We start from the raw sequence: 23,691 nt of genomic DNA, 5'->3' as shown, positions 1-23,691 counted from the left end.
ATGAAGTAGGTCACTTTAAAATCCACTAATCTTTAAATGTTCTGCATAGTTCAGGGTTTGAAATGTAAACAGAGTGATTCAGAGTGGTTTGGTGTGAAATAGTTGAGATTTCTTTACAGAAATCTGTGTATACAAATTACAAAATGTGTATGCTGAGAAAATCTGCAACGAACACCACCTTCAGCACCGCATCGTGGAGGATTGTGACAGCATAGAAAAATAAAATAAAACGGTGTCCTGTGACTTTTGACTCACCCTGTATTTTATGTGAGCCATAGCAAGCCACTATTATTTCCACATATAACCACAACTGAACTTTTAAACATGTTGGTGATGAGATCTCCTGTATTAAAGGAGAAGATTCCGATTTCTTTACAGAGGTGGTGATAGGAACCAGGGATCACCATTAAGTCCACTTAAAATTTGGTGTGTCTTTAATGTTTGTTTGTCACAGTTGTAATCTCCCTGAAACTCAGTGCTTCCTACATGACCTGGATATCATGTCAGGCCAGCGGAGGTGTGCAGTGTTGAGGAAGTTACTCCAAAAATGCAGTTACTAAGCAACCAGCTAGGCTTCACTGGAATCAGCTAATGCACAGCAGTCTTTCCAAAGAGAAAGAGGGAATTACATTAAAGGGGAAGTTTCTGTTTAAAAAAGTTTTGCATAATTAAATAGTTGTCATTCAGATTGGTTTGGTGTGAAGTGCTGCTTTCTAAAGAAACCTACAGAGTCAGAAGTGTTCACAGTGGTGGTGATGGGAACCAGACATCCACCTCTAGATCCCTCACAGAAATGGAAAATTTTAGGCTATTTTTCCAACATTCCATATAAAACTCAGAAGACAAGTGTAGGTCACTGGTGGTTCTGGATAGTAAATAAAACATTTATATTTGTGTTGTAGTCATGGTGACCCCTGGTTCTTATCACCACCACTGAGCCATTTCACACCAAACCACTCTGAATCACTCTGTTTACATCTTAAGCATTGAAGCTATTTAATCAGTACCATAAAATTTTTCAAGATTTTGTAGACTTTGTGGACTGTCATTATTGATTACTTTAGCCTTTTTATAATTTCCACAATTGTTCGAGTAATCTTTTTAACGCAAACAATAAAAATAGATTGTAACAGTAATAAATCAATAATAAAGTGTGGGTGTGGAGGCGTGCACACTGTGATAGTGGAATGGGATGCTTGATGTTAATCTCTTAGTCTAATGGGCTGAATCTATCAGCAGTCTGGAATGTGTAGATAATCTAGTATAATGTATATTGACTTACATAAAGTTCTTTTGAAACTCCTCCCAGACACGTCTGCACCAGTGCTGTTTTTTTCTGAGCTCTGAAGGCCTCACAGATCTTTGCATTCTGTAAAGATTAAAACCAAATCTAACCAAATCTCTCAAGTTCATGTAGACTTTGGCTCTTCAGTCTGTCTGTAGTAATTTGCTTAAAATTTGGACCTGTTTTACACATTATAATGACTTTTCCACTCTTGGAAATCACATTTATGGTGACCTGTTGGCTGGAAAAGTGTATAAGACATCAAGTGTTGGCATGCAAGGAAATCATTTTATAATAAGTCCTAAATTGTTATTTGTAATTCATAAAATGTGTGTTAGCATATGTGATTTTTGCAGAATGGAAAAAAAAAATACCCTGATTTCATGCTGCTTCTGATTTACTTTTCTTGTATTTACTGAAATGTCAAGGAACATAAACTGTTCCTCAACTGACACTAGGGGCCATCTATAAACAAACAAACATCAAATAAACAAACATCACTCACCGCTGCCCTCTAATAGGCTCTATTAACAAACATTAAATAAACAGTCACTCACCGCTGCCCTCTAAAGGCAACATTAACAAACATCAAATAAATAAACATCGCTCACCGCTGCCCTCTAAAGGCAGCATTAACAAACATCAAATAAACAAACATCACTCACTGCCGCCCTCTAAAGGCAACATTAACAAACATCAAATAAATAAACATCGCTCACCGCTGCCCTCTAAAGGCAGCATTAACAAACATCAAATAAACAAACATCGCTCACCGCAGCCCTCTAAAGGCAACATTAACAAACATCAAATAAATAAACATCACTCACTGCCGCCCTCTAAAGGCGACATTAACAAACATCAAATAAATAAACATCGCTCACCGCTGCCCTCTAAAGGCAGCATTAACAAACATCAAATAAACAAACATCGCTCACCGCTGCCCTCTAAAGGCAGCATTAACAAACATCAAATAAACAAACATCACTCACTGCCGCCCTCTAAAGGCGACATTAACAAACATCAAATAAACAAACATCACTCACCGCCGCCATCTAAAGGCAACATTAACAAACATCAAATAAACAAACATCACTCACCGCTGCCCTCTAAAGGCAGCATTAACAAACATCAAATAAACAAACATCACTCACCGCCGCCATCTAAAGGCAGCATTAACAAACATCAAATAAACAAACATCACTCACCGCCGCCATCTAAAGGCAGCATTAACAAACATCAAATAAACAAACATCACTCACCGCCGCCATCTAAAGGCAGCATTAACAAACGTCAAATAAACAAACATCGCTCACCGCAGCCCTCTAAAGGCAGCATTAACAAACATCAAATAAACAAACATCGCTCACCGCTGCTCTCTAAAGGCAGCATTAACAAACATCAAATAAACAAACATCACTCACCGCTGCCCTCTAAAGGCAGCATTAACAAACATCAAATAAACAAAACATCACTCACCGCCGCCCTCTAAAGGCGACATTAACAAACATCAAATAAACAAACATCACTCACCGCCGCCATCTAAAGGCAGCATTAACAAACATCAAATAAACAAACATCACTCACCGCCGCCATCTAAAGGCAGCATTAACAAACGTCAAATAAACAAACATCACTCACCGCCGCCATCTAAAGGCAGCATTAACAAACATCAAATAAACAAATATCACTCACCGCCGCCATCTAAAGGCAGCATTAACAAACATCAAATAAACAAACATCACTCACCGCCGCCATCTAAAGGCAGCATTAACAAACGTCAAATAAACAAACATCACTCACCGCCGCCCTCTAAAGGCAGCATTAACAAACGTCAAATAAACAAACATCACTCACCGCCGCCATCTAAAGGCAGCATTAACAAACGTCAAATAAACAAACATCACTCACCGCCGCCCTCTAAAGGCAGCATTAACAAACGTCAAATAAACAAACATCACTCACCGCCGCCATCTAAAGGCAGCATTAACAAACGTCAAATAAACAAACATCACTCACCGCCGCCCTCTAAAGGCGCCATTAACAAACGTCAAATAAACAAACATCACTCACCGCCGCCCTCTAAAGGCAGCATTAACAAACATCAAATAAACAAACATCACTCACCGCAGCCCTCTAAAGGCAGCATTAACAAACATCAAATAAACAAACATCACTCACTGCCGCCATCTAAAGGCAGCATTAACAAACATCAAATAAACAAACATCACTCACCGCCGCCCTCTAAAGGCAGCATTAACAAACATCAAATAAACAAACATCGTTCACCGCAGCTCTCTAAAGGCAGCATTAACAAACAGCAAATAAACAAGTGTTGCTCGCTGTCGCCCTCTGAAGGCACCACTAACGAACATCAAATAAACAAACATTACTTGCTGCTGCCCTCTAAAGGGGCCATTAACAGACATTGAATAACTAATGTCACTCACCGTTGTTGTTTTGGGTGATGACGTTAATAGGGTTGTTTAATCATTAAAAATGTATTGTTTAAGAAAAAGTATCAGTTCAGGATCAGCAAGTTTCAGTGTTGATATCGGAACCTTTCTACTAAGTTGAAGATGTATAGCCCAGTAAATCTATACTGCTCAGATAATGCTCATTTGTAGTGTAAGAACTGTGCAAAAATGAGGGTAAAGTGCAGCCACACTGTGCAGTGCATTGTATAAAAGGATTCTTCATATACTAGTTTCACAGTCGCACTTTATGCTTTTCTTGGCCATCAAATTCAGAGATGTCAGAGAATAAGTATGGAAGTAGGAGTAGCAGACTGGAAAATATTTTCACTCCTGTGAAGCCAAGAAGCTGAGGACCACTGTGTGGACAAACTTCCTTTCTCACCATACTGAAGTGTTATGCTTTACAGAGACTAGCGTAAATAAACAAGCGAGATAAACCACCTAAAGATCTGACCAGTCATCTTAAAGTGAGTAATGGTTCTTTACTTTCACACATAATTCTGATTACAAGCAAGGATATCATAAAACATAGTCAGACAGAGTTTGTATCAGGGGTCTCGGATTACTGTTAACCAGGTGGTCTTCTCCAAAATGCAGGGAAAAAAGGTTTTTCAAGGTATGAATTTTATCAAGCACACATACTTTATACACATACAATGCATCTCAGTCAGTGTTTATTAGCAGGTCTGCTGTCACCACCAACTAAAACCGCCAGTATTCCTACCTACTACTACTAATAATAAGAAAAAGACGGCGAAGAATTATTATTATAATAATTACTGTTGTTGTTGTTGTTAGTAGTAGTAGTGTTTGGTATTATTATTATTATTATTATTATTATTATTATTATTATTATTATTAATATTATTATTATTGTTTTGTTGTTACATTTATAGTAGTAGAAATATAAATGTATAGCGTTTAGTAAATATTTTACTGTTTAATTAAATTGGGTAAACTTAAATTTAACAGTAGAACTATAGGACTCTTATTTTGATAGCATTGGCATTCCTGCTGAACTTGATTGAAGTTACTGAGAGTGAAGTGTTGGCCAAACAAGCATTTACTTCTGTGTTTTCAGCATCATTTTTGATCATTCAGTTAATATATTCATTTTGATGTGCTGTATCTCCCTCTGTGTCCTGAATGAATCCATAAAGGCAAATGTAACTAAATATTGGACAAAATTAATTAGTCAGTCTCTGCTGTTAACATCATAATCTTCAGTCTGAACTGATTTTATCGCACTTCTGTTGGGTGACTAGACTATGTCTGGTCAGGGAAGCAAATCTGCATGTCAGATGGAAATATTTAGCCTCAGAAAAACAAAAAAAAAGTATGTTGGATAAATAGAGGTTTGTACTGAACCATATGCCATATGAGGCACTGATTTATATGTTTGGTTGACACTTTAACTATCTCGCATGTCAAAGTCCTGCATCACACTGCTGTAGAGCAGGTGTGGCTGTGATGATGTAAGTTTAATGATAACGTCATAAAGTCTCTGTGCGCTGTCGGGATTTACTGAATGAGTCAGACCGCCAACAACCTGAACAAACACATTCATCCCCACTCATAGAAAGTCTTATTGTTCCTTGGTGATAAATGACAGTTTAGGTTACAGTAGGTTTGACTGTGCTGGTGTTTCCATGTATGTGTGTGTGTGTTTCTTTGTGAGTTTGAAGTCACAGATGAATCCTAATGTCAACCACACTGATAATTTTTCAATGGGAAGCCTCTGGGCAGATGGTGAAACTCTGTGTTACAGTGGATGACTCATTATGTTGTGGACTCAGCAGTGATGAAGTGACTATAAGAAGTGTGTGAGCATGTTGGGTAATGTTGTCTGGGTAATATATGTCTTCAACCCTGTTCATAGAGTTTCGTTCCAAGTCTAATAGACCACTGAAGGCATCTTGTCATTTTGGCATCATGCCCATCATATGAATGCCAGAGCCAATAAACCAGCAATCTTTGTCTAGTTGCTTTGGTCGTGCTAGAGCACATTTTTAAAAGCTTCAAATGGTATTTGAATGATTTATTCTGATGAGGAATACTGTGTTTATATTCAGCTTTTTAATCAGACATTCTGTTTTCATGCAGTCGTTTTTAATAATCTTTTCCCCAAGGGAATAAATGTGGTGCAAAAGTTTGTGTGCTCAACGTACTTCATGTTCATACAGCTCCATTAGTAACACACTATTAACCATGGGGGGAACCATAGCAACCATTCGGTATACCATAGCAACCACCTGGCAACACCCCTGCAACTGCCTGGGATGCCATAACAAACACTTAACACCTTTGCAACTGCCCAAATATACCATAGTAACCACTCCACAACACCCTAGCAGCCACCTATAATACCATAGTAATCATTCCACAACACCCTAGCAACTGCTTGGCATACCATGGCGACCACCTAGCAGCACCCAGGCAACCACCTGGGATACCATAGCAACCACTTATCTACACCTTTGCAACCACCCAAATATACCATATTAACTACTCCACAACAATCTAGCAACCAATTTGTATACCAAAATAAACCACCTTTTATGCCATAGCATCCACTTATCAACACCTTTTCAACCACCCAAAATACCATAGTGGCCATTCCACAACACCCTAACAACCACTTGGCATACCATAGCAACTACCTAGCAACAACCTAAAATACCATATTAACCACTTATCAAAACCTTAACAACCACCTAAAATAGCATAGTAAACATTCTATAACACCCTAGAAACCACTTGGCATACCATAGCAACCACCTAGCAACACCCTAGCGTTTTTTCCCAATATGTGTAAATTCAGCAAATATGAAGATTGGGCACTAAAATTTTCAGAACAGTGTCATATTTACGTGCATTCTGTGTAGAAATTGGGTTAGCATAATTTTACTTAAGCAGTCATCAAAACATGAAACGTGACTGGAGTTTACAAACTTTTGTGTACGACTGTACATTAGTAACTAGTGTTGCTATGACCTGGATTAATGTCGGGTTCCAGTTTGTGCAGACATGCAGTCCAAGCTCATAACACCTCGTTTCATTATTTTTCTCTGTTTTGCTTTAAAACTACTTCTCTCCTCCTGATTTCTCAGTGCTGTTTTGATATTTAACAAACACAGTCCAACAGAGGCAAAAATTCATAGATTTCTGCATTGTTTTCATCTCTAAACAGCAATTTGAACAAGCATGGGCATGAAAAGAAATGCAGATCCAACCTGGACATGAACACACTCACCAACTAGATTTTAATATTTAGCAAACACAAATGCTGTGAATGTGTCGCCTGCGAGACGAAAGATAAGATAGAGTTAAACAGGAGAGCTTGTTGGTGCGCATGGCCAAAACAAACACCTGCAAGACTGTGCCCTTCTCCTGTAGCGGGGTTTGTAGAGGCTTTGATACTGAAACATTTAAAAGCTGTCCAAACAGTTACGTAAGCACAGCGCTAGACATTGAGGTGCTCTTTAAGAACAGACCATGATGTGATCGACTTAGTCTGTAATTTTAACGGAGCTCTCTGTGATTTTTATACAGGTGTAGTTTGGTAATAACCTGAGTCTCACAGTTAAGATAAAATATATATATATTATGTGAGTGTGTGCAGCTGGCTTTTCTCTTGTTCACCAAAATCTTTATGATGTTATGTTAGATCACTGAGGTCAGAGTTAACTACTGCTAGGCTAGCTATCAAGATTGGCTATGTATTTGTGTAATGAATGTTGGTCTGGGTTTGATTCCTAAGCCGAGTGACCAGGATCCTTTCTATGTGTAGTTTGAATGTTCTACCTATGTCTATGTGGGTTTCCTCTGGGTGCTCCTGTTTCCTTCTACTGTCTAAAGACACATTTAGTGGCTTCCGGCCAGTGAGCACTGGGATGGGCCCCTGCACCGCCTGTGACCCAGGAGGATAAGCGGTTTAGAAGATGAATGAATGAATACTGGGTTTTGAGAAAACATTGATGAACAATGTGCATTCTTGAATTCTGTCAGAATGCTGAGACTTAGAGATACAACATTGTATATAACAACTGTATATAATAACTGTATAAAATACTACATTTTATAACTACCAACACATTAAATGCTAGTTTTAGGCCCTTAAACATGTGGTGATAGTATGAGGGTAGACTGATTGAGGGAGGGCAATATTTCTGAGAGCCTGGGCTGGAGTTCTGGGCAGCTTCTGCCTGTCGCTAGAATGCCAAACCCCCCTTGTAGCCGTGGTAAGACAGTCGTGGGACTGAGGAACTGATGGGGTGGTGGTGGGAATTGCAAGAACTTTGTCACTCCTCTCACTTTGGGGATTTTGCATCTTATTTTGGACCAAAAGGTTGCAAAAAGAGAAGAATAGAGCCATACAAACTTCAGTTCCTGTGCTAATGGATGATGAATAGACTGGGAAGTTAGTGCTTTAAGTTGGTAAAAAAAAAATTAACAGGCTGGGTTAACAAGTTTTTTTTAATAATAAACATTTAGCAATATTCAGAGAAAAGCCACATCATTTGCTGCTGAAACTGACATTAGAGGGTCTAACCTTGATAACAGGGAGGGTGTAGCAGCCAATTTAGCATGAAATATTCCACCCAGTCACAACCTCAGCATGATGGGCTTGGAGTACTCCGTGTTGGCACAGTAAAATAAATATGCTGAGGTAAAAAGAGGTTTTTCCAGTGTCTTCTGCAGATTAAATATGTAATTATTTGTAATAACTATAGCAGGAGTGGTTTCCTCTCTTGTAAACAGTGTACATTTCAGTGTAAAGACTGGAAAAATAGGTATTTTCTGACTTGCGCCATTGCAACAGGATATGTGACATTTTAAGTAAGCTGATCTTTTGAATGCCACTTTCTTCCTGCTATTCAATGTTCATTCTGCCTTTCTTGGCTAAGAGGACCGGACACAGAAAGCAGCAGGCCTTGTAAGTTCTTGTTTGGATTGGTTCACGGATGATCAGTTCAAAGTTCTTAACTTGGTCCCAGAGGATCCTCCAATCTCCACTAATTGCCTCTGCGCTTAATGTCTGGTTGGCTATGTCAGCTAATCAGCTAAACTGTTCATTCAGGTGTGCAGCTGGATGGACCAAGCAGGGAGTCAGTTCGTATGGAAAGCACTTAATCTGCAGTTTATCTTCAGATTAACTTTACTTGAGCAATCAGACGCGCATTTATCTCAGATAAGGAAAATACACAGTAAAGAACACTGACGACCGCTTAGTCTGAAGCCTGACATTCACAAACCTTGACGTCATCATGATTTCATCTTACTGATAGTGATGGTTAAGAGAGTCACCATGGTAACAGCACAGTGACATAAAAAATTAAAAATGTCTGTTATTTGTTGATCTACAGGGTGAGTCAAAAGTCATAGGACAGGTTTTATTTTTTTTATTTTATTATCGGCTTTTATCTCTGAGGTCATCTTAAACAAATTGTGTATGCTGAGAAAATCCGCAGCAAACACCACCTTCAGCACAGCATCGTGGAGGATTGTGACAGCATAGAAAAATAAAATAAAACGGTGTCCTGTGACTTTTGACTCACCCTGTATTTTATGTGAGCCATAGCAAGCCACTATTATTTCCACATATAAACACAGTCCGTCCATCCATCCATCCATCCATCCATCCATCCATCCATCCATCCATCCATCCATCCATCCATCTTCAACCGTGTATCCGGGTCCGGGTCGCGGGGACAGCAGCCTAAGCAAAGAGGCCCAGGCCTCCCTCTCCCCCGCCTCTCCTCCAGCTCTTCCGTAGGGATACCGAGGCATTCCCAAGACAGTCTATATATAAACACAATATATAAACACAACTGAACTTTTAAACATGTTGGTGATGAGATCTCCTATATTAAAGGAGAATTCCACCAATCAAATTCAATCATTCATTCATTCTAAAGATTCAGATTTCTTTACAGAGGTGGTGATAAGAAGCAGGGGTCACCATGATTGCAATACAAATATGGACATTTTATTTACTATTCAAAACCACAAGGGAACCTACATGTGTCTTGTGAGTTTTATATGGAATGTTGATGATGGTAAGATGTTTTATTTGGGGACTGTTTTGCCTCACAACACCCTGCATGAATCCATCCACCATGAATTACTCTTTAAAACTCATTTTAGCCCCCAAAAAATTGTATTACGATATTAAAACTATCGTAAAACAGTGCATCAGACGTCATGCCTTCCTCCATTTTTATACATTATTATTATGTTTTCATGATGTGGACAGAATGCAGTATTGTAGTTATATTGCTACATATTGCTCATTTGCATATTGCAGCATTCTGTGATGTCAGTACAATTATTAATATTTTTCCAATTGTTCCTCATCAGAGTGACCTGAGTGTCATCACAGAGCATCATGGAGGCGGGGCCATTCAGCCGGAAGCAGTGGGCTTCACAGTCGCTGCGCATCACAGCCAAAGAACTCTCATTGGTCGGCGGTCGTGGCAAGAACAATGCCATCGCTGAGCGCTTTTCCAAGTGAGTGACAAGCTCTTTATTATGACTGTCTGTGTGGTGTCTTGGGTTCCTTCAGGACTGAACTAAAGACTGAGCTTTAGAATATGAATGTGGCCCACACAGAGAAGAAGAGTGACCCTTAGTGCAGGACTGTACAATGCAACAGTATTTGTCACACATGCTGGGAGAAATTATTACAAAAAGGTCCCATGTGATAGACCTTCAAGCTCCGTTCCAATATTTTGTGTACTATTGAACAGCATTGCCCTGCTGTCCAAGCCAGCTCCTCAGCACAGTCTTAGAAGCTGCGATGCAGAGTAAGTTTTGGTGTATATGCTCCATCAGATAGCTCTCGAGAACAAACCCAGATGACTGGAAAGAAGGGATTGCGATGTACAAAATCCCCAAAAATTGTGCAGTTTGGTACTATAATGTTTTACGCAAAGCCTGCAAAATGATTTGGGATTTTGCAGTTTTCCTGCTGAAAAAATATTCCCAAACTAAATGATCCCAAATCCTTGACTAATCCCATCCCAATAGACTGATACAGATTTTCCACCTTCAGTGCTTCCCACATTTACTATCTTTAGCCTATATATCATTATTATAATGTTTAGCTATTTTTATCTGTTCTGAAGTGGGTTTCCCTGTGCTCACAAATGCAGAAAGAAACGGTACTGGAGTGTTTATTGCGCCCCCTTGTGGGGAAGTAGAATTACTGTGGAGAAAATAAATTGACCGTCAAAGACACACACACACACACACACAAACACACACACACACAAACACACACACACACACATTTTCTATGCCGCTTCTCCGTCAGGGTGGCGGGGGAAACCTTTTACACCCTACTTTGGTTATTTTACAACTAAAATGACACTCACTGTGTTCCACTCATTGAAATGTATACTTTTAGAATCAATTTGTCATTTTTAAATGTTTTAACACATCAGCGCTATATGTTCCATTGCGTAAAGCCCTGCACTGGTGGCACATCAACTGCTAGCAATTTCTACATACTGCCATTTTAATTTTGTTCAGGCTAAGAAATTTTCATTGTGGTCATAATGTTTTGTAATCTCAGATTATTCCCTTAAACTCCAAGGAACCCACATAGGAACTCACCAACACCAGTTGCATAGCAGTTGCAAAATTATTAATTAATAATTCATTATTTACTAAATGCTAAGTCTTAAGATTAATAACTAAATAATAAGCCTAAAGTTTAAGTGGTTCATTGGTGGACCTCTAAAAGAATGATTAAACCACATTTTGATGCTTGTTTATAATATTCTTGAAATTAAATCTACCAACTGGAGTGTGGCTTTATATGTGCTTTAAATATTCTGTATAATTACTTTACAGTGGTGGTGACAGGAACCAGGGGTCACCATGACTACAACACAAATATAGACATTTTCTTTATTATCCAAAGCCACCAGTGACCTACATGTATTTTCTGAGTCTTTATATGAAAGGCTGATGGTGTGCCATTAGTGGTAAATGTGAAATAGTGAGGTTTTTTTTAGGGACTGTTTTTACCTGACAACCCCCTACATGTATCCCTCCACCATGACAGCATTTAAAAATACATTGTTGGCTGAAATCTTTATATAAAACCATCATAGAACACTACAGTGTACCCTAGGGTCAGCAATAAATGGTCAGCATGCTTGCTAAGATGCTTTGTGAATGTCAGTTCTACAAGAAATGCAGGAAAGGCTGGTGCCCCCTACATTCATGACTGGATAACTGCAACTACAAAAGAAAATAAAGATAAAAGTTGAGCTATAATATATGTTATAATATGTAATATTTTCATGAAATTTAATTTTTTTATTTAATTTTATGTTCTTGTTTAGATGTAGATTTTCAAAAACCTGCATTAGCACAGTTTTCATTGTCATGTTTTTAAGCCTGGGCTGATTTAATACATGATGATGAATGGCTCATGAGTGGCTCCATCCTCTTATCCTCTTCCTCAGCTCCTTTAATATTTAATATTTTTGTACTTTATTTATTTATTTATTTATGTATTTATTTATAGATAGCCATGTTAGTAAGATCACTGTTAAACCAGTGAGCACCAAGTCTGTAGAATAGAACACACTGCCTTGTACTCTTTTCTCTCCTGTTGAGCGTTTGTTGCTGGAAACATTCCTATACAAATCCATTAAAAGATAGATGGAGAGTGAAAAATCATTCAAGTGCAGTCATTTCTACGAGCATTTGTGATTCATAAATGATCAGTCACACTTCAAAAATTGCAGGCGTTCTTGAGAACGAATGTTGGTATGAACGTCAGGTTAACTCAACATCATGGAATGTGTTTGATTACTTCAGAAAATGATCCAAGACTGAACTTTGGAGGTGTGTCTGCAGATTTCTTTGAGAAACTGAAAGTGAGCCTCCTGAAAAGAATGGAAGCTGACTCTTAAAAATAATGGTTCTTCGGGGTTTTTTTAGTAAAGGAAATGGTTCTATGTAGAACAATGAAACACATGATTAAATGGCTCTTTAAATCATAAAATGGTTCTTCAGATTGATGGAAAATGTAGAACCTTTTTGGGTTCTATAAAGCACCAAAAGGGTTCTTCTATTGTTATGAAATCAAGCTTGTAGCCATAAAAGAACCTTATTTGGTGCTACATAGAACCCTTTTCAAAGAGGTTCTGTATGAAACCATCTACAACACGTTCTCCATCAACCTGAAGATTCCATAAGATATAGTAAGATAAGACAATCCTTCATTTGTCCCACAGCAGTGCTATAGCAGCAAAGGGACAGCAAGGCGAAGGGTTCTTTGAGTGCTCGTGGTCTTATATAGAACCATTTTCTTTACCAAAGAACCCTTGAATAACCATCTTTTTAAGTGTGTAGATCACAGAGCAGCACTACTAAAGGAGCCACTTGCTAACCAAGAATATTCATCTTCACTGAATCCTGTAATACGTGTCTAGCATTGTGGTCACTTCTATGATTAGAGACAAACCTATTAGAGCCAGCTATGATTAGCTGGGAGTGCTGCTATTGAGCCTTGAATGTGTTTGTCCTCAGGGCACCTCTGTTAACCAGTTTGTCCTGTTCTGGTTCTTCTGTACTACCTGGTGACAGACAATGATTTCATCTGTCAGTGTCTCAGTGGGATTAAATCCAGAATTAAGTTTACTGAATGAGACAGTAGCAATTAAAAGGCACACATGCTGCATTTTGCTTGTATTTCAGTTTTACATTTTTCCACTTATGATGTTTGTGCAGTTTTATGTACCAAAAAGTGTCATCATTGCTTTTATCCAAACATTTTCCTGTCTCTCTGTATCCCTTACACCAGGAGTGTCAAACTCAAACGCTATAAGGGCCATAATAAAAAAACCTCTACAAATCTATGATCCAGAGAACGTCTGTGCTGTTATCTGATGGTTAAATAATATTTTGCCATAACCTAAACTCGACATTATTTATTCAAAATACAGCAAAACACCAGCTTCAAAATAAGGGCAGTTGTAGTGAACCTTGAAATATTACATAATGAACACTTGAAATATTAAAAAATAAAATAAATAAACGATTACATTAAATGCACATTACAGTAGACTGTTACATTACATCATGCTGCAGTGCATGCTGGGGATTGTAGTGCAGCGTGTTGTGAAACGGGTTACTGTTTTGCGGGCCAGATAAGATTATACTACAGGCCTGATCTGGTCACCAGGCCTTGTGTTTGACACATGGGCCTTAGACTAAAGTAGTGTTTTTGTCACTGTGTCTTTAAGACTGATACAGTCATATGCAAAAACGTTTTAAGTGATTTTATTAAGTAAAATTATCTTACTTTATTGGCAGATCATTGTGCTTGTTTTAAGAAATGTGCTTGAAAGCAACTATATTATGTGCCAGTGTAGTGAGATAAATTTACTTAATAATATTACTTAACGCAGGTAAAAAGTGTCTAAAAATAAGCTAAATAATCCTATAATAAGTGCACAACCATATCAAAATAAATGGGAAATATTAGATATATTAGACTAGAATAAAGATAATTTCATTTGACAGGATACTATTTTTTGCAGTTACATGTGCAAATGTCGGTGGCGTGGTGGGTAGCGCTGTCGCCTCACCTCACAGCAAGGAGGGCCTGGGTTCGATTCCCCGGCCGGGTGACCGGGGTCCTCTCTGTGTGGAGTTTGCATGTTCTCCCCGTGTCTGCGTGGGTTTCCTCCGGGTTCTCCGGTTTCCTCCCACAGTCCAAAGACATGCAGTCAGGCCAATTGGACATGCTAAACTGCCCCTAGGTATGAGTGTGTGGGTGACTGTCTGTGTCTGTGTGTCTGCCCTGCGATGGACTGGCGACCTGTCCAGGGTGTATACGGCCTTCTGCCCGAAGACTGCTGGGATAGTCTCCAGCTCCCCCCCGCGACCATGACGGAGAAGCGGCTTAGAAAATGGATGGATGGGTGGATGGATGTGCAAATGTTTAATATATTGAAAAAAAAATCCGGGAAGTTATAAAATGTGTCGTAACTTCTGCACTGGCCATGTTTGATGTTTAATTTTTTCCCTCATTGTTGATTTAGCAAATAATAATGATGCATGATAAATGGTATTAATAATGATGCATTAACATATGTGCACATGTGTTGTCCGTAGAGGAGGTGTTCACTTATTTGCACTTAGAAAATCAACACAGTGTGCAGTTTGGCCAGGAACCTACAACCTTATAAGATATTCTTTTACTTTTAAGGAAATTTCTGACTAGAAAAGTAATGAAAAAGTAGAAAAGTAAATGTTTTTAACCATTTGGCTCCATTTGCCCTCGTTCAGCGAAGGAGCTGCTCGAGCACCCTCTAGTGTTTTGCAGTCTCATATTTGGTATAATGGGAGGAACAGGAAGTGAACAAGCTCCTGAACTGGCTCTGGGAGTAGAGTATGTTCTGTAGGAGCTGTACTACTCTCTTTGACCAGCAGAGGTAGTAGAAGATACAGTTTGGGAGGAGGAATATCACATGATTATTGCCACAGTTTTGAAAAGATTAGATTTCCTTTCATTGTCACTGCCGATTTACCTCCAGTGAAAATCAGACAGTATGCTTGTACATACAGGTATGAGGTGGGATGTGATTAGTGCCACAGTTTCAAGCTTATATGAGTATTTTAGTCATTGTAATGATAATTTTAGTCATTGTAATAAATACATGGTTTGTCTCCATGATTATTATTTATGAATAAATCTCCTTTTTTCAGATATCAGAAGGCTGCAGAGGAAGCAAGTGCGGATAGGAAGAAATCGGTGAGTTCCTATTAATAAAATTTATAATAAGTGCACACTCAAACACCATGTGTTCAAAAGAATCCAGACTGCTTTAGGGTGTGCTTCACTACTGCTAGTATTGTGTAACTTCCATAGAGAAGTATTACAAGGACAGTGGAGCAACTGCACATAAGCCTAAGGTCAACATGCCAAATGCCAAAACTGGGCTATAGGAGTATAAAGCCCCCCCAGCATTAGGCTGTGGAGCAATGGAACTGCTTTCTCTGAGTGATGGAGCTCCATCCAATAGCTTTGTGATGAGTTGGAATGTCCAGAACTGACCATCCAACGTCAGTGCCTGACCTCACTAATGCTCAATCAAATCCTCCAACATCTAGTTTAAAGCCTTCCTAGAAGATAGAGGCTGCTATTGCAGCACAAACTCACTATTATTACCCTTCATTTCAGAAGAAATGCTGGAGTCTACAAACTTTTGGACATACAGTGCTTATTAGTCCAACTTGCTGTCAAATGAATCACTTTCCTGCTTTTTTCCACATAGGCAGGTGTTTCGGAAAGCTCTGACACAGCTAGTTCTCCAATGCCACGTTTTCTGTGAGGGAATGTGGAACCAATGCACTCGGTTTAACATGTGGAGCAGTTGGCCTGGAAGTGCAGAGGACATTCATACAGGGTTTATTGATTTATTTATTTTTTTTCCTGGTCTTGGCGAGCACCACTCAGTGCAACTGTCTGCTTGGACGGTGAAGCACATTCCAGCCTCAAATTCACTTCTCTGCTCAATCAGTTCAGCTGATTCAGCAGAGAAAACACTGAAGTTTCTGTGTGGACGATGGTGTCGGCACTTTAACCATTATCTCTACACATTTTTAAGCAAATAGTATTTAAATGTCCCAGCAAGAAAATAGTTTTATATTTATTTAAAATATGTATTCGTCATTTTTGTATTTTACATTCATATTGTTACTAATATAAAAGGTGAGTCTTTGCAACTAGCATAGGAGGTTATCTGTCTAATGGTTTGGCTGATTTAGTGGTATATCTTGGTGTTTTAGCATCATTTACTGATTTATCTTTGTGTTTTAGTCTGATTTAGTGAATTATCTTTGTGGTTTTGTCTGATTTAATGATTAATCTTTGTGTTTTTGTCTAGTCTAGTTTTACAATTATTTTTTTTTCCTGGACAGGCAACCCTGAATTTGGACAAACCAGGGAAATCCTGGACATGTGGAAGCCCTACTGTAAGCTTCCACAAAAATTTTAGAGTAAAGTCTGTCCACTGTGCCATCTTAACACCCTTAGACAGTAATTTCCAGTCATACGAGAACAGCCCCCATCTCTTTAAATGAGTAGAGTCCATACAAACTTGAGCCTCCTGCTTAAAAATTCAATACAAATCAATATGAATTCCATGCTGGTCTAATTTCCCACTCACTTTTTATCCAGTGACTTGTCTCCTCTTCCTTTATAATGTCTCAGGCTTCTATTATAGTTTAGTTATGTTTGCTTCGTAGCTCCAGAAGAAGCAAACCTCAGAAGACAAACATGTTATGGCTGTTCGATTACATTTGGGGTAAAAGGGAGGGAGGCCTGGAAACCTGGATTAGATGTGTCAGGAACCGAACACTGACTAGCTGAGGGTCTTTTTGGAGAAAATCTGATAAACATGAGCCACATACTAGCCATTATTGAGCACTCAGGAGACGAAACTAAATCTGCCCCTGAGACCATCTAATCTGTTGTTATGTCCATCTGACATGTGTTTTAGTTCTATTCAGTCCCTTTTCTTTGTTCTAGACCACCTGCAGGGACGTCTCAAACACTACTAATCTTCTCCCGTACACTAAGGCCTTCTTATTTTTTACTCCTACCCGTTGTTTTCGAGTGTCCCTTGGAACTGAATTGGTTGAAATCTCCCCCTACAAAATGGAACACCCATCACCTAAAGAAAAACAAGCTCTGTAGGTGACCCTGCCAGTCTTCAAGAACCTTGCTGCTGGGCTTTAGATAAATTTAGGGCATCATATTTCTTCAAAGGGTGCCCTCCCCCTAATTCTTCAGTAATGTGAAGCTGAAATTTACCAGCTTCTTACTCGTATTTTCCCCTTCCACCATCTCAACAGAAATTGGGACACCTTACCCCTAGATGTAATGGATTTGGACCAATCTTGTTGTATAATAGCCTCTCATTAAAATGAATTCTGTGTGAGTTTGGTGTTGCCTGGAATTGGAGCACTAGTTTTGTACTGGAGAGTGAATGGAGTAGTGGAACATATCTGATATCATATTAGGTAACTAGTTTATAATGTGCTATGCTAACTCATTAGGCAGCTGCATGTATTATCTTTCAGTGTTGTTCCAAAATGAGCCTTTAAAATGTTGAACTCTGCTGACTGATCACACCTGTTTGCAGCTGTTTTCATGTTACTTAGGCCTACAAGAGAAGAACAAAATTCCCCACTGTGACTGTATTGCTAGTTATTGTGATATACTGTGCAGTATATTAACACATTGGTGAACACTTTATGTAGCATTACAATGAATTAATTACTTGTCTGATTTATTTTGACCAGAATAATTTGTAAGTTCGATCACATGAATACTTGAACTAATCGGAACACCTACAGAAGCAGTGTAAATGTTCTTCAGGGAATCAAAATCTGTTCTCCTATGACAAAGAACGCTTTTTGTGCCTTTGTCTTTAGGCGCGTAGCTGCATGAAACTGTGACTCACCGACTGCAGTTTCACATTTGAACAAAGTATTGCTTGAGAAGACTCAGGAAAAAAAGACTCAGATACACTCTAAGGACAAAAGTATTGGGACACCTACAGGAGCTTTTATGACATCCTATTCTAAATTCATAGGCATTAATATCGAGTTGGTCTCCTTTTGCAGCTGTAACAGCTTCAACTCTTCTGGGAAGCTTTCTACAAGAAGTTGGAGTGTGTCTGTGGGAATTTTGCCAGGGGATTTTTTTTTTTTGGAAATTTAATCCAGAAGAGCATTTGTAAGGTCAGACAGGGATGTTAGGTGAGAAGGCCTGGCTCACAATCTCTGTTCTAGTTCATCCAAAAGGTGTTTGCTGGGGTTGAGGTTTGTCAGGGCTCTGTGAGGGCCAGTTAAGTTCTTTCACAGCAAACTTACCCAGCCATGCCTTTATGGACCTTGCTTTGTATGCTAGGGGCTCAGCCATGCAGGAACAGAAAAAGGTCTTCCACAAACTTTTCACAAAGTTGGAAGCATACAATTGTCCAAACGTTTTCCCTTAACTGGAACTAAGGAGCCTAGGCCAAGATAAACAACCCCATAGCATTATCCCTCCTTGACCAAACTTTACAACTGAGACAATGCAGTCAGGCAGGTAACGTTTTCCTGGTATTTGCCAATCCCAGACTTGTTCATAACACTGCCCGATAGAGAAGTGTGATTTTGTCACTTTATAGAATACATTTCCACTGCTTCAGATTGTAGTGGTTTAAATCACTCTGTTTGATGCTTGGCATTGTGCTTGGTAATGTAAGGCTTGCATGCACCTGCTTGGCCATGGAAACCCTGACATGCAGTTTTTGTGCTGATGTTAGTGCCAGAGGAGGTTTGGACCTCTGCAGTGATTGAATGAGCAAAGCTTTGGCGACTTTTATGCACTATACCCCTCATCACTCGGCGATTCACTCTGTAACTTTACGTGGTTTGACACTTTATGACTGAGTTGCTGTGTTTGCTAAACACTTCCACTTTTCAGTAATGCCACTCATGGCTGATTGTGGAATATCTTGGAGGGAAGAACTTTTGTGAATGCCATCCTTTTACAGCACTCAAATTTAGTGAGCTTCAGTAAGTGAACAACCCATTCTCTCACCAATGTTTGTAAAAGCAGACTGCATGGCTAGGTGCTTGATTTTATACATCTGTGGCAATGAGACTGAAAGAAATTCAGTGATTTAGAGGTGTGTCCCAATACTTTTGTCCATATAGTGTATGCATTGAGATGACAAAATGGCCAAATATAGGAGAGCAGACAAGCTGAGGAGAAAATAAAACATTTTACCACATTTCAAAGTGCAGAGAACACCTTAATGTGACAAGCAGACCAGGAAACAGACTCAGTCACTCAGGGACTCATACTGTAGCGCAAACATTGTAAATGTTTTGTCTGAAATTCTTCAGAGTTGTTTGTCCTGCTGCGAAGAACAGGGCTTTGCAGTCTTTTTCACTTTCAGTCTCAGAAGAGTAATACTCATATCCTCTGTTTGCTGTGTCTGTAGGGGACAGCTGATTAGCAAGGACAGTAATATTGCTTTACTTAGTAAAATAGCAGAAATCCCATAATGTGACTGAAAACCCATTAAAAGAAGCAAGTGGTCTAGTGCTGAAGCTGATGCCCTTTAATGTCCATTAGTCTCTTTTGAATGTTTTCAGTAATCTGTTCTTGCAAGTATGAGAATATTATTGTCCTCTGGGATTGGCCGTGTGCTACAGACAAAGCAAAATTCACCACGATTCATTTATTGTGTTGAGGCAAATACGTGTAAATAAAAGTGCAGAATGAAAATAAAATGAGTGGGTAGTCATTTGTAATGATTTGAAATATAGATATTATAGTATAGTATATTGAATTTTTAATAGGTATTTGTTTTCTTTTCATTTTTCATTTGGGTTTTTGATTGCAGTTTAAACATGCTATAATCATTTTAGTTTAAGTTTTATTTTCTGAAAAGTACGTGTTCACATTTTTATCTAGTTTAGTTTTTAGTAGTATGATGAATACTGTTATTGCAGATGTTTACTGAGAGTAGAATAAAATAAAATAAAATAAATAAAATAACCCTACAGTAGAATGAGGTCAGCTCGGCTCCAGCTTTCCATAAAGATGCCTGAACTCAGAAGAGATCCACTTTAACTCTCATGCATGTTCTGAAAAAAGCTTAAAACTATTGTTTTTATTTTTATAATATTTAATTAGCACATTTTCACTGCTAGTTTTACTTTTTGTAATAGTTGTAGTGAATTATAACAACCCTGGTTTAAGCACCTCTTCAATGTACAATTTCTGATTATTTGATAATTCTTTTACATATTTAAAAAAAACACATAAAAAGTGCTAAAATTAAGCCACATTTCAGTTTTTCCTCAATATGTTAAGAATTCCACTTATTTTTCTACATTTCTGTGTAATTATGTGGTTAAGATGTAAACAGAGTCGTTCAGAGTGGTTTGGTGTGAAATGTGCAGTTCTAGAAAAACTGAATTTATCACAGGTGATGGGTATCAGATGTCTGAAGATGTCTGAAGGCAGCATAACGCAAAATAGTCTGATTTTTAAACCCTCATCTCAATGATGGATGTAAGGGTTCCCGAGTGGCCCAGCCATCTAAGCATTGGCCATATCGTCAGGGGATCGTGAATTCAATCCCTGATCATGCTACAGCCATCCGTAGCTGCGAGTCCAAGAGAGAACACTTGGCCTTTGAATTGGAAACAACTAAATTGGGGAGAAAATCCAAAAAAAAAATCCCAAAAAAAGAATGTAATCGCCACTTCAATTCCTCAAATAAACAGTAATTGTGCATAAAAACGTATTATTGTTCAAAATCAATAAAACAGTGAATGATGTTTGTTTATTTAAGTTTGAGCTGTTTCTGGTCTCCATTGGAAGCTACTAAGTCCTGACGGCAAGGAGGCAAAATAGCTAATCAACCCGTTTGGCCTCTTCAGGTTCTTGTTATTCACAATTATTTATGTCAGTTCATCATCAGCCGAAAATACACAAACATGGCAGGCCAAGTTAGAAATTGTGGTTAAATTTTCATGATGCATTGAATGCTTTCTTAAAGAATTATGAGGAAATGTACAATGACAACAGCAATTAAATGATCATTTCATAAGTGTTTAATGACCTGTATAATTTTAGAGCTTGCATTTAAACTTTCCCAGAACACGCTGGGAGAACGTGGAGAGGAAAGAGTTAATTTTCCTCACAAATATATCATTTCCTGCCTTCAGGTCCCAATGAACTTCTCTCAACTACTTCCTTTTCTCTCTCACTCATGCTGTCTCTCCCACTCGCATCTCAGTTTCCTCAAATTCTGTCTGTCTCACTCTCTTATAGCTCACTTTTCTCTCCTCTTCTCTCCCTCCACCTCTTTTTCTCCCCTATCTGTCTCATCCAGTATTCCACATAGTCTTCCTCCCTCCCTCCCTCCTTCCCTCCCTCCCTCCCTCTCTTCCTCTGGGTCGATTGGCGGGGGGTTTTCTCTTACACGTCTCGTTTTTCTGCCTGCTCAACATCTGGGAGAGCTTTCTCACTCATAAAGCTGCGAGCGCTGAAGGAGCTGAGAGAAAGGGAGGAGAATAAAGGAATAAAAGCAAGGAGGAAAAAGCGCCTACCTCATCCACCCAGGTCTTTACGCTCATTTCCTACAGCTACTCTTTTGTCCTTAACAAGTTTCAGCAAGAAAGACGTTTGTGTAAAGGTAGTTTCTCTCTTTCTCGCCACTTCAGCTGGAGATGTTCGGGGGGTTTGGGGGGTTTGGTGGCAGGATCTAGTCCAGGAGGAGATAACTTTGCTATGGAATGGCTGATAGCCTGCTGTACAGTCAGTTAATGTAAGTTTTTTTTGTTGTAGTTGTCACTTCCTATTTGTGCTGTCAAAGCCATTTAGCCTTAGGTCACCACGTTGCTGCGTTGGCGTATGGACGGGGAGGATGTACCAATTGTCCTGAGCTCAAACAAAAGAATAGTGGGTTTCAAACCACTTTAAGCTCCCAGAAGAACCTTTCGTCCAATGGAAACATACTTTGAAATCTTTTAGGGAACCATGGAAACATGCTTGCAAACGTGTTGTTTAAGGAACCAAGTGGCATCAGTCCAAAGACACCTTGTCGGCACCTTGATTTGTAGGTATGAAATCGAACACAGGTTCAGAAATCACATTGTGGCCCCTGTTTACTGTGAGCTATTGGTCCAGACATGTTAGTGTGATTGTTTCAGCTCTCAAAGTTATCACTGAAGCCTCTATCTCTGAACTAGATTGCAGTTCGCATTGGAGAAATGTGCTTGCCTGTCTTGTCTTGTCCGTCCTCAAGAATGACCGTGTTTGCTTGCCTCAACTGGGCTGATTTAGCTCATTATCTTATCTCAGTTTGCCTCAGGAAAGCATTGGACATAAACAGTGTAGAGCTTTTTGTGTAGTGAACCTAAAGCTACCCTTACATCTCATGTATAGGTTAATAAAATAAAAATAAAAGAAGGTTGAGCATCAAAAGATTTGTTCAGGCTAATTAACCCCTAGATTCATTAGTCAGCTGTTGATCTTAAGGATTTTTATCCAGCAACTGCTGTGAAACTAAAATGTAAGTTGCACTGTGTGTCCAACAATTTGTAGACACCAGCGTTTAAGGGCATAAATAGTGAGCTTGTGTTGCAGTAACAGCCTCTACTCTTCTGGGAAGGCTTTACATTGGATTTTGGAACATTGCTGTGAGGATTTGTTTGAGCCTTAGTGAGGTTGAGCACTGATGTTGGATGGTCAGTTCTGGATCACTCAGACACATCTCAAAAGTATTGGATGGAGCTCCGTCACTCCAGAACACAGGGGGGGGGGGGGGGTGGGGGGGTGGGTGAGGAATAGTAGAGTTCAAGTTCTACAGACAGAGTGTGTGTGCGCATTGTTATTAAAGCAGAAGTGAACCTAAAACTACTTTTTGTTTACATTAGCCTTCGTTCCTCTCATCTCCACTTTTAGCCTGTCGATAGCCGACCGCCGACCTTACGCTCGGGCAACCTGAGTGTGCTGAAGAAGCGCTGGGAGCAGGACAAAGCTGGACTGCAGCTCAGCGTCGCACCTCCTTTAGAAGCATCGAGACCAGAACCTCCAGCAGAGCCCCAACCTCCCACTCGCTCCAGCAGCTTTGTCCGGCAGGGCAGCCTGAGGCAGCCCCTGACCCGCTGGGAGCGACCTGTGCAGGTGAAGGAAGAGAAGGAGGCGGCAGAGATGGAAAGGAAGCAGGAGAGGCCGGTGGAGGAGGAGCAGGAGGAGCACCCACTGTCCCCAACCTCGCCCTGCTCGCCACTGGAGAAACCCAGCGTGCCCCTCAACAGCCTGAAGATGATGTTTGAGAAAGGGGAAAGCAAGGTAACCGGAAAACTTTATGCTCTGCTTGTAGTCTT

The 23,691-nt window shown here is 39.4% G+C and overlaps 1 protein-coding gene across 2 annotated transcripts in view; it reads left to right on the top strand.

The window, feature by feature from the left end:
- Window positions 1–23,691, top strand: part of lima1b (LIM domain and actin binding 1b) — a 58,811-nt gene that overhangs the window by 14,576 nt on the left and 20,544 nt on the right. For both annotated transcript variants that reach the window (XM_017692755.2, XM_017692754.2), the window contains exons 2-4: window positions 10,120–10,269; window positions 15,493–15,538; window positions 23,267–23,656. In XM_017692755.2, the coding sequence (XP_017548244.1) occupies window positions 10,148–10,269; window positions 15,493–15,538; window positions 23,267–23,656 (558 nt within the window). In that variant the 5' untranslated portion in view covers window positions 10,120–10,147. The remainder of the gene's footprint in view (window positions 1–10,119; window positions 10,270–15,492; window positions 15,539–23,266; window positions 23,657–23,691) is intronic.

The sequence above is a fragment of the Pygocentrus nattereri genome, chromosome 21, assembly GCF_015220715.1.
Source record: "Pygocentrus nattereri isolate fPygNat1 chromosome 21, fPygNat1.pri, whole genome shotgun sequence".
Taxonomy (NCBI): domain Eukaryota; kingdom Metazoa; phylum Chordata; class Actinopteri; order Characiformes; family Serrasalmidae; genus Pygocentrus; species Pygocentrus nattereri.
The sequence above is the reverse complement of the archived record's forward strand: the minus strand, read 5'-3'. Positions and strand labels throughout refer to the sequence as shown.